General features: G+C 48.0%; 1 protein-coding gene across 1 annotated transcript in view; it reads right to left on the bottom strand.

The window, feature by feature from the left end:
• Window positions 1–12171, bottom strand: part of ZNF831 (zinc finger protein 831) — a 60384-nt gene that overhangs the window by 37711 nt on the left and 10502 nt on the right. The window contains exon 3 of the mRNA XM_003787848.1: window positions 6039–6202. Within this exon, the coding sequence (XP_003787896.1) occupies window positions 6039–6202 (164 nt within the window). The remainder of the gene's footprint in view (window positions 1–6038; window positions 6203–12171) is intronic.

Raw genomic sequence — 12171 nt, 5'->3', positions numbered from 1 at the left:
TCTGACTCCAGCCTACACGTGGGTTTATGAACTACTTTTTGTAATGGAAAAGTAACGCTAGCTGTGAGAGAGCGCGTGCTAGGGAGTCTACACACACATCCGTGCAAAGCTTCTCTTCTTTCGTGAGACCCTAACTTGAAAATAAATGGGAGAAAGAGCAAGTTCATGACTAGGTCTGTTAGTTGACTACCCCTCAGGCCGGGAGTGATGGTCTTCGGCTGATGGGCACTAGCTGGCCCAAGCTGGCATGAAGGAATCGTCCAGGGGAAGATGTCCCCCAATTCCTAAGCTGGTATGAGGAAGACTTAGGTGTTCCAGGCAAGATGAGAACTGAAACCGAGGCCCATCACGTGTACCTCTAACTGCACCCTGACTTTGACTTTTTTTTTTTTCAATTTTGGCCAGGGCCAGGTTTGAATTCACCACCTCCAGTATATGGGGCCAGCGCCCTACTCCTTTGAGCCACAGGCACCACCCAGTGCACCCTGACTTTTGAAGCTCCCTCTCCCCTGACTTAAGAAGACACGACTCCATCATCCTGCCTAACCCCCACCACAGCAAGCCAGTCCCTGAAGATGTCACAGCAGATCTAGAAGCTTAATGCTAAGACCAAATAGTGCACACCACCCAGACGCAGGGCCACTTGAGAATCCCCACACCCCCTGCCGTGGGAGGATTTGCTGTTTATCTTCAAAGCAGACTGCATGGATGGCTGGACGGCCCCTTTCCTGCCTTCTTTCATCTCAGCAGCCTTCAAACATACTGTGCGTGAGAATTTCTGTTCCAAGTTGTATACACAAATCACACTCTTACGATAGGATTTGCAGGATTTTCAAAGATAATTCGACTACAGGCACTTTTGCATTAGGTGCTAGCTTTAGAAACCAGACCCACCTCTAAAACACGGTCCCACTATGCCATGGGAAAGGATTTGAGGTCAAAATACATCCTCAGGTTTACGGTTACCACCTTTCTCTCCCCAGGCTTTCACCTGTAAAACTGAGGTGACATTAGATGATCCTTAAGGTTGAAGATGGCAGTTCCATAAAACCAAATGATGCTGGCTAGTCCCCTGCCATCCACACTGGACACCCCCTGGCGCCTTCCATTACTGACACAACTTGAAAGGACAACTGGAAACCAAACCTCCAGGTTGCATGCTTTCTCTTGTTCATTTTCAAATAATATTTGGAAGCTGTTTTGTTTTTTGTTTGTTTTGGTCAGGGCTGGGCTTGAACCCACCAGTATATAGGGCCGGTGCCCTACTCCTTGAGCCTGGGGCACCGCCCAAGGAAGCTGTTTTTTTTTTAAACTGAGATTGGTCATGGTCCAAGAAAGCTCCAGGTGAAGAAACCCAGGCTCATTCAATTCATTCAGCAATCACCGAGTCCCTGCCACTATGCTGGCACCTGGTTGCAAAGGTAGAGGAGACCCTATCAGCGTGGTGAACGGGGTCACTGCTTCTGAGGAAATGAATCCATTCACAATGGGGACCAAAATTTCACAACAAAGGATTAAAGACTTAGGGAATTTACCTTGAAAAATGAAAACACAGGCGGCACCTGTGGCTCAAGTGGGTAGGGCGCTGGTCCCATATACTGAGGATCGTGGGTTTGAACCCAGCCCCAGCCAAATTGCAACAAAAAAAATAGCTGGGCATTGTGGCAGGCACCTCTAGTCCCAGCTACTTGGGAGGCTAACGTAAGAGAATCGCCTAAGCCCAGGAGTTGGAAGTCGCTGTGATCTGTGACGCCTCAGCACTCTACAGAGGGTGATAAAGTGAGACTCTTGTCTCTAAAAAAAAAAATAAGAAGAAATATGAAAACAAAAGTTATGAAAATAAGCTGGTAAGCACACAAAGATAAAAATGAACCTTCAGTTTGGAGGGGAGAGTGACAGACTGCAAGCTAACTGTTAAAATCAACAAAAGTTCACCAGGCCTTGATGAAGATGAGCTGGTTTTACACCAAATTGTAGGGCAAACCAACAGGTGGTCTTCACTTTGCCGTTCACTTTCATAGCAAGATCGCCAAGGGGCATTTGTCCCCCACCAAAAAAAAAAGACTATAGAAATTTATTCATGTTTCCAAAGCCTTCCCTTAAGCCTCCAGTATTCAAGTCACTCTCAGAATTATCCTTGAGTTTTCTCTTGTTCACCTGCACCTGTCACCTAGTCTGACTCTGCCGAAGGATGTGAATAAAGCAGGTCTCCAATGGTCATTTTCATCAGCTTCATGAAATGTAATGTCTTGAGCACAATTTGTGATTTCACTTGGCAATCAATTTACATTGTATTGTGCAAATTAACCTGAATGGCATGGATAAATGCTACGGTAAGCGGAGAGAGGAGTGTGGAGTGGGTCTAAATTCAGCAGCAGTTAGTCTCTTAGTCCTCGTGCTCCCAGCAAACCAGCAAAGCTGAGGCCTGGGGGTGTCCCAGTAAGAACATTCAGATTTAAGGGAGATGCCTGCTTTCTGTGGGACAGTCGCTGACTTGGCATCTATGAACGCTTTTTCTACCAATCCCTCCAAAGAGGTGGCTTGAGTCTAGGAGGTTATGTCCACATATCACCACCCGAAAGTGGGTGTGGGTGCTCTTCAAGACAGTGACCCTCCCACACCGTCCTGCCATGTTCATTATATTTAGTATCTAAACAGAAATTTCTCATTCCTAGCTGGAAACGTAAATGGGATAGACTCCTGGATTTAGGTTTAAGAAAAAAAAAAAAGACCCAGTTGTCAGGAAAGTCTCACAGATTCCAATCAACGTGAAATCTTATAAATTAGGTCCTCATCCCTAATAACTCTGCTGGCCTTCTGTTTGCAGATGACTTCCCTGCCAAGCCATCTGTTAATTTGAATGATTAGTACTGAGCTATTGGAATAGTTTAGAAGAGAGGGAAATTAAACATCTTTTTAAAAAATATTTTTTACAAAAACATCCTTTCTCTCTCATCCTCCTAAGTTGTTGACAGGAAGTATTTCCAAAAAAATAAAGAAGAAACAAAAAATCAGTTATAAGGTCTTATTTCTGTTCCTGAATGCAAGTATTCTGGATCACTTAACTTTTAAAACATTTATGAGGATTAGAACCTAAGGTTTTCCCTACTTTTTTTTTTAGAGACAGAGTCTCACTTTGTCACCCTCTATAGAATGCTGTGATGTCACAGCTCACAGCAACTTCCAGCTCTTGAGCTTAGGTGATTCTCTTGTCTCAGCCTCCTGAGTAGCTGGGACTATAGGTGCCTGCCACAACACCTGGCTATTTCTTTGTTGCAGTTTGGCCCGGGCCAGGTTGGAACCCACCACTCTCGGTATATGGGGCTGGTGCCCTACTCACTGAGCCACAGGCACCACCTGGTTTTCCCTACCTTTAAATTGAGAAATCCCCCCAACACTCATACACACACACAAAGGTCGTCATTTTTTTTGTTGGATTCCATCACCTTTCCTCAAATTATGTCCCCTCAGGTAACTAAGAACAGCAGATCACTCACCTCCTCTTTGTCCTACCATGGAAAACAGCCCCTCACCCCCCACAGAAAAGCATAAACACACAGGCACACTCACGCACACCGCAGGCGTGCACAGGCCAGGACCGCGCTCCCGCTGAGGACCTAGCTCTGCTCTCCCTGCCCGGCACCTTCCAGGTCAAAGGGCACTCAGGAAGGTTTCTGTGGGTGGTGGATGGCCACAAGGGGCTTCAGGCTCTTTGAAGTTAGAGCATTTTGTTTTTAAACACCCAAGGCCCTCAGAGAGCCTGTCACTCCACAGTGAACTATTGATGTTGGCAAGTGCTGGTGATACAATCCCACTCCCTTTGATTTCCAGGTGGTATTTATTTTAATGCACCCTCCTGCCCTCCGCCTGGGTGGTGTCCATCATGACCGGTCAGCTTCCACTCACTGGTGCACCCCACCCTCCTTCCCCGTTCCCCCTCTGACACTTCAACAAGGAATGGGCAGTGATTGATTCTCCCCAGGCCAATGCCTCTCCCGCGCCCCACAGGTTCACACCTGCACTGCAGTGGGCATCCTCCGAGTTCCCTGTCATTGCTGGGGAGGAAGGCCTTTGAAAATGAGCCCCAGGACCTGAGCCTCTGGCCCAACATGCTGCTCAAATAATAAACATGAAAAGCACAGCCGTGCATCACCACTGCAGGCAGTTCTGGGCGTGACTGCCTATGGGAAGGGGGTCCCAGCAGGCATGTGAACTATGGATGGCCTCTTGGTTCTTAGCTCTATATCTAGGTTTTGTTTCTGAGCTGTTTTTTTTTCCCCGATTTGGTCTGGTTTTATTTACCATCCATCGGTGCCCCCAGTTTGCTCTTGGGATTTGGGTATGAAAAAAGTAATGAAAAGCTGATGTTGGACAAGATGTATCTAGGACTGGGATTTTCCCCAAATGGAGAGAGGCTCGGGGTCTCCAGGGCTCCTCCATCAGCCCATGGTGCAGATGCAGGACCCAACCCTGAGGCTAAGGGAAGCTTTAACGGGAAGACGGGGTAGAAAGTACAATAAAAAAATCACAGGCTTTCAGCACGTCTCTATGCTGGCATTGGGCCCAGGGGTGGCACGAGCACACCAGGCAGAGGTACCCACTTCACAGGGGCAGGGGAAGGAGTCGCATTTTCGCTCTGGACTGACACCAGCAATGGTCAGTGCCAGAGTGTGGGGCTGGACCAGCCATAGGTGGGGGCCCTGCCCATGCCCCGCGCAGCTGCCCCTGGAGGGAAGCTGATCAGGATCAAGGCTACCTGTGGTCACCTGGACAACTGTTCTCCAAAGTGTGGAGTGTGTTCTGCTGGTGGTGACTGGGGCAATTCAGTTTTCATTATATTAAATTTACCATAGAAACTTCCCGCAAAAACTGTTGACCAATGAGAACTAGATGTACATGATTGTACACGAAAGTCTGGGTATGTTGTCACCTCTTTAGTTTGAAAGCACATTTTAAGGTCACCTCTGTTGGTTCACAGGTGGGGGAAAGATTGCAAAGGTGGTTGACTACTGACCTCCAAGCCCCAGTGCACAGAAGCAATGAACAGATGTGGGGTGTGACCTCACTTGGAAAAAGGGTCTCAGCAGATGTAATTAAATTAAGGATCACAGGTGAGACTATCCCACATTTCGTGAGGGTCCTAAATCCATTGCCAAGTGTCCTATTAGAGGAAGGCAGAGGAAGACTTGACCTGCTGTGACACAGGGTCAAGGCCAAGTGAAGGTGGAGGCAGAGATGGGAATGATGTGGCCATAAGCCATGAGATTCCTGGAGGCACCAGCAGCTGGAAGAGGCTGAGAGGGGAAGAAAAGGGAGGCACATGCCACGAAACCTCCCTGACCAAAGACCTTGATCAGATACAGCCCAAGTTCACCCCTTGAACAGCCCACATTCATGCACAAAAGGATGGTACGGCAAGCCACCCCAGAGGTCAGATGAGGCCCTGCAGCCTCGCACAGAAGACTGGAGGAGGGGAAAAAAGGGAGGGGAAATTAAGGTCCAGAGAAGTTCAGCAATTCACCCCAGTTGCCCAGTGACTTCAGCTTAAAATAGCCATTTTTCCAGGAAGCCATCCCCACGAGTCCATCCCTTAGTTATTCCTGAGCACCATCAAAAGTGAGCCTCTTACTGCACCCCACGGAAGCCACACGCCCCGCAGCTCCACACGCCACCTGGGCTTCTGCCCCACACTGACCCACTCTCAAGCCCATGCACTGACTCCTTTGAGTCTCACACCAGCCCTGTGGAAAGAACCAAATGCCCTTGCTCGTTAGAGATGGTGACGATGGAGGTGCCAAGAGCTCTGGTTCCTGTTTTCCCAGGCCCTGCAGGGAAGCTCATCTGGCACAGGTGGCTGGTACTCCGGGATGGATTCTTATCTTCTCACCCCACCTCCCCATGGGTTTAGGGTCACTTTGATTCTCTCTCGGATGTCATGCCTTGGTCATCATCCCTCATGCCTCTATCCCCTGCTGGCCTCTGGGCTGGGGCCTGCTCACCCTTAAGCCTGGTGCCTTCGCCCCCTAGGAGAGCATTACCTGCCATTTCCGAAGAGGCCTTCCCAAGGGTCCTGCCTGAGGGTCCTGCCCAGTCCAATCCCTCAAGTGGGGGCAGGTGGCAGCTTCTCCGTGGGGCCCAGGTGGGCTTGTGCAGTCTGCTGGCTCTGAGCTGAACACGGCTCTGCAGGAAACTCCCTTTGTACCTGTGGATGGAAAACCACATGTGCAGTGACCAGCATCGAGGGACGTGCCCAGAAAAATCTGAGAAGCCCCTGTGGGCTGCCTGGGGAAACACAGGGCTGAATATCCAACTAGCCCATGGGCTCTGAGTAACTCCTGACCCTCCAAACCTCCACCCCCGGGACATGGCAATGATAATACACAGACCACCTCACTCAGGAGGCAGCCGGGGGGGAACAAAATGAGTTCACGCTTATAAAATGCTTCCCACAATTCTGAGCACATAGCAAGTGCTTACGTAGTAAAGGTGAGTTACAATTGAATATTAAATTGCGTGGTCTTGACTGCCTGCTATACAGATTACCCAGTAGAGCCTCCTGTGGTGATGGAGACGTCCTGTAATTTGCACTGACCTGTACAGTAGCCACAAACTCCATGTGGCTATTGAGCATTTGACATGCAGTCAGTGTGTTTAAGAAACTGAATTTTAAATTTTATTTCATTTTAATGAATTTAAATAGCCACACGGGGCTAGTGACCTCCATCCTGGGGATCTCATTCTTTGCCAACACTCCATCTGTAGAAGCCCCACAGACCATCTAATCCAGTTGTTTCTGGAACGAAGTTTTCACCTCCCAGAGGGAGGGCATAACCGGGGTAGAGAAAGAAAACTGCTAGAGCATCTTCGTATCTGTATTTTCATCTAGACTTGCTTATTTCTATCATTGCACGTCCTCTGCAAAGGGTTCAATGCATTAGTAGAGTCTAACACACCTGACGTGTAAAGGAACAGATGTGTACACAGGGTGCAGCCTCAACATTTTTATTTTTTTGCAGTTTTTGGCCAGGGCTGGCTTTGAACCCACCACCTCCAGCATATGGGGCCAGAGCCCTACTCCTTTGATCCACAGGTGCCGCCCAGCCTCAACATTTTTTACTGACAAGAATATGCAACCCAACCAGAATGTCCATCTGGTCTAGCACCCCTACTGTGCAGGGGAAGGAACTGAATTACAAAGGCTTGTAACATGCCTTAAGCTCTCTTGAAAGATCTTCGCAGGACTTCTGGCTGCCTGGTGGAGACACAGGCTATCCCCTCCCTCTGCAAGACTCAGTTTACAGCTCTCTACTCCAGAACACTCCTCAGAAGCAGCGAGGGAGGAAGGTGAGGCAGCCTGCCTGTCCTTCCTCCTTTCTCACTCGTCTGAGCCACTGCCAAGATCCAGCCGCAGTCCCCTAATCACCAGGGCTGCTTGCAGAATTTTAAATAAGATCTGCAGAATACAGTAACCTCTTGGACGCTGGCTTTTCCTGGCAGCAACAATGAGAAAGTGACTTTTTGTTCATCTTTCCTGGCCTCTGTGTTGGGGACAGCTCCCCTCAGCCAGGCGCTGTTGCCTCCCCTGCCTGGGGCAGGAGCTGTCACTCCCCAGGGGACCTTTGAAGCAGTTGTCCCTGCTTGTCAGGATCACAGGTTCCTGAGCAGCTGTCTGAGCCGGGTGGGGAGCCACCCTGCTGTTTCCTAATCACAAACCCCTGACCCAGTGGGGGCTCCTGCAGGGCTGGGTGGAGAGTGATTTCCAAGTGCAGAGACAAAAGGAGGAAGGGAGGAGGGGCAGGAAGAGAGAATTCTTCCCCCTTCCAGGAGCTGCAGTCACCTCTGCCCGGAGTCTGCGGGTGACTGCCACAGACTTGCAGGTGTTGAGAATGGCACGGTGTGAACAGCAGGGACCTTCACGTTGGGGATCTGGACAAGCAAGGGACTAAGTCAAAATACCAGGGAAAGGCCCAGCTCCTGGATTCAGAGCCTGTCGAGGTGGCATTTGATCCCTTCACCCTTGGGGAGAGCCCACGTGAAACTGGCCATGTCTTCCAAGCAGCATAGCAGAACCTCTGTAACTTGACCACCCAGGGACTGTAACAAACATGTCAACAGACAGAGGTGTCAACACAAGGAATGAGGCCTAGAACTGATTCGTGCATGTGGGACACGTCTGGTCTTTGAAAATAAGACCAAGTGACAGAGGAGGCCAGTGTGGGGAGACGATCGGCTGCAGAGGTGTGCCTGCATTTCGTCTGGTCATGGCTGGGCTGTCCTTTCTCTCCTCAGTCTCCCAGGATGATATTTGCAGCCTTTGTGGTGCCACAGTCTGCAAGCCTGTTCCTGTCACCTGTCACATACCTCAAGGTATGGCACATACTGTGGGGCCCTGTCTGGAGCCTTCCACCAGGCAGCACATCCATGCCCCAGCTCTGAGGGGGACACACTTACGCCCCCACTGCCTTGGGCATCAGCCAGTCCATGGGAGGAAAGGTGGTTACACAGGGGTCTTGCAAGTTTGCAGAGCTTGAGTCACACACTGGTGCTGGGGAGGGACTGCGGGGTCTGACACACTGTTCCCTCACTGTCCTCTCTTCACCCCACAGGGAAACACAGGGCAATGTGCCGTGCGGTGGGCCCTGGAGCCCCCACGTCCCCCTGTCTGAGCTCCTGTGCTGCCACCCACGTGACAAAGGGTCTCAGCCACGTGCAGAGCAGCCGCCACATGTAGCTGAGGCCACGTGAACTCAGGGCCACATCTTTAGGTCTGTGCCTTGCCGCATTCTGAGACTGTGCTCTCATTAACTGAGAACACCATCTCACTGAATAAGTAAATCATGTCGTGACTGAAGGGCGTGGACACGGGGCACAGACAGGTAAACAGCCGCTCCCTGAGGAAAGCTGCCTCTACCGGGAGAATCAGCCCCTCAGGTCCCAGGCCTTCTTCTCTGCTCCCCTCTTCAGTGACTACCATACATTTGGGGGCTTACAGAGTGCCCCTCTCCTCCACAGCCTCCGGCCTCCCCCTCGCTCACTCTGATTCCCTTGGGTCTTCACAGAGCATTGTTCCGTTTGTCGGAGGCTTCCTAGAACAAGTCTCTGAGTGATGCGTGCTTCTCACGGCATCGCACGGTTACAGATTCATCAATAAAATCCAATTCCACGGTCCAGCACTTGCTCTGGGCGAGTCAGAGATGTGTTTTATGAGCACCCGGGACCTCTGCTCCACTAGTCAAGGTCGGGGCAATTAGGAATCTGAGTGTAAGCGCTCTGCGTTTGCCCATTTCCACTCTGAAAACGCATCCCATATTTTCTAATCTCTCACCTTTAACTCATGTAGTTTTGTTAATGAAAACAGCTAAGTTCATTCCAGTGAGGTATTTGGAGGTGGCAAAAAGCAAAGAGATGAATGAAACAAAATGAATGGCCCCCAAACAAACTTCAAGTATAAAGGAAAAGCTAAAACATGGCAAATGAGTGGGGGAAACGATATTAATATAACAGTTGACAAGCTTTTAATATAAAGATCCAGAAAACAGATGCTACAGACTTTTCAACCACATACAATCTCTGTCACATGCTCTTCTCCTGTTATATATACATAGATCCTTATGTGTGTATATTTTACATTTATATATATTTATATACATATATATAATCTTTTAAAAAATATAAAAACCAATCCAGGCATGGTAGCACATGCCTATAGTCCCAGCTGCTGGGGACACCAAGGCTGGATGATTGTTTGAGCCCAGGAATTGGAGACTGCAGGATGCTATGATCACACCTGTGAATAGCCACTGTGCTCTCGTCTGGGCAACACAGAGAGATCCTATTTCTTAAAAACCAAATATCTCTCTCTCCCCTCCCATTATACACACACACACACACACACACACATTCTGTTTCCATGCCTAGCTCAGGTCAAAATTGTATTCTACCCATGACCCATTGTTATCTATATAAATTAAAATTGAAATTAATCCTTATGTATACATATGAATATACATTCATCTAAGAAGAAAATAGAAGAGAATATAGTATTTGTCTATGAGACAGGGAGATTGAGAATAAGGAATGATTTCTCAGAAAAGGCCCCAAAGTCACAATCATAAAGAAAAAGATAGCTCCATTTGACTACCTCAAAATATAGGGCTTCTTAATGACAAACGGTTGAAAAATAAGAATTCCATTTCCAACAGTACAGCGGACTAAATTCTCTGAATGAATGCTTTCGTCCTCAGTGAAAACAGCTAAAAATGCAGATTAAAATGTTAAAAACGTATACGTAAATGTATTGATGTTCTAATTAAAAGATAAGAAATAGTTAAAAGCCAAGAACCAAGAGAAAAGTGAACCCTGGAAGGTAAGACCACTTTCCCTCTGAGGGTGTTTGCTAACCCAGATGAGCTGACCTTCCTTTTCTGTGCTCTGCTGGACTACGGGGTGCAGGACTCAAACCCCAGAACGTATCACCCTGAGAGCCAAGCCAAAGACACAACCTCCACTCCTGCACAACAGTGAAACCTCAGAAGGTCATCCCTCAGTATTTGGGTAATACAAAGAAATACCCCACCACCTGCTCAGGGGACATTAAAAAAAATAAAATAAAACACTCCCAACTCAGATCTCACCACTGAGTGAAAGGGAAGATGTCTCTTCTGTTCACTGTCCCCTCATGGTTTTGCAACCTGAATTCACACTACACGGGTACCCAGAGAAAAGCCTCAAGTCAAGAATTTCATTGAATGTGGTGTCCTACAGGTGCCCCCAGGCACCTAGCAGAAGCAAAACAAGTATTTACGGAAGAGATCCACCTCCAACCCAAGTCTCAAAATTCCAAAAGTATCAACTCGTTGTCAAAAATTTCAACACAAACAAGGAAATAAGTTACTGTAAGTTAGAGCTAAAATACAGTCAAATGTGCTGCAACTTTTATGTCGGAATTATCAGATGCAAAATATTGAGTGTGCTTTGTAAAAAAAAAAAAAAGATTGACGATAAGACTAAAATGACAAGAGACTATAAAAACCCTCCAGTAGCCGGCACAGTGGCTCAAGCCTGTAATCCTAGCACTCTGGGGTGGCCAAGGCAGGTAGATTGCCCGAGCTCAGGAGTTCAAGACCAGCCTGAGCAAGAGTGAGACCTCATCTTTAAAAATAGCCAGGTGTTGTGGTGGGCACCTGTAGACCCAGCTACTTGGGAGTCTGAGGCAAGAGAATCGCTCAGGAGTTCAAGACCAGCCTGAGCAAGAGTGAGACCTCATCTTTAAAAATAGCCAGGTGTTGTGGTGGGCACCTGTAGACCCAGCTACTTGGAAGTCTGAGGCAAGAGAATCGCTTAAGCCAGTGGTTCTCAACCCGTGGGTCTCGACCCACAGGAACCGCATTAAAGGGCTGTGGCATTAGGAAGATTGAGAACCACTGGCTTAAGCCCAAGAGTTTGAGGTTGCTGTGAGCTATGATGTCATCGCACTCTACCTAGGGTGACAAAGTGAGACTTGGCCTCAAAAAAAAAAAAAAACTTATCAAGATTTGCAAAACAATTCAATGGAGCCTTTTGGAAATAAAACTCACTAGACCAGTGAAAGTGAAGGGAGCGTAGGTCAACTGAGAAGCCAGTGCAATAGGTCAGGGGCTTCTGGACAAGATGGCATAATAGGAACCAGATTTACCATCCCGTACAAGACACTGGACAAACGTACAAAACACTGGTTTTCAGGAAACTCACCGTCAAGCAATGATGGCAGTGATTGCTGACACAAGAGGGACAGGTGAGGTGAGTCTGATGCTGCCTCAGCTTCTTGATGGAGAAATTCTCTAGGTCTGGCACCATTTGTTGGAAAAATTTTATCTTCTCTGGTGAATTTCCTTTGAGCCTTTATCAAAAGTCAATTCTCAATATGTGTGGTTGGTTTCTGAACCCTCTGTTCTATTGACTTATTTGTCAATTTCAATGCAAATACCACACTGTCTGGAATACTTTAGCTTTATGGTAAGTCTTCAATCCAGGTGATATAACCACGTTAGTGTGATATTTGCACTAAAATAGAAAAATAGATCAACAAACGTGCTAAAACAACTAGCTATAACCACATGTAAAAATAAGCACTTTCGGCTCAGCGCCTATAGCTCAACCGGCTAAGGCGCCAGCCACGTACACCTAAGGTGG

The sequence above is a fragment of the Otolemur garnettii genome, unplaced genomic scaffold, assembly GCF_000181295.1.
Source record: "Otolemur garnettii isolate 467f Iridium unplaced genomic scaffold, OtoGar3 scaffold00023, whole genome shotgun sequence".
In the NCBI taxonomy this organism is placed as follows: Eukaryota; Metazoa; Chordata; class Mammalia; order Primates; family Galagidae; genus Otolemur; species Otolemur garnettii.
The sequence above is the reverse complement of the archived record's forward strand: the minus strand, read 5'-3'. Positions and strand labels throughout refer to the sequence as shown.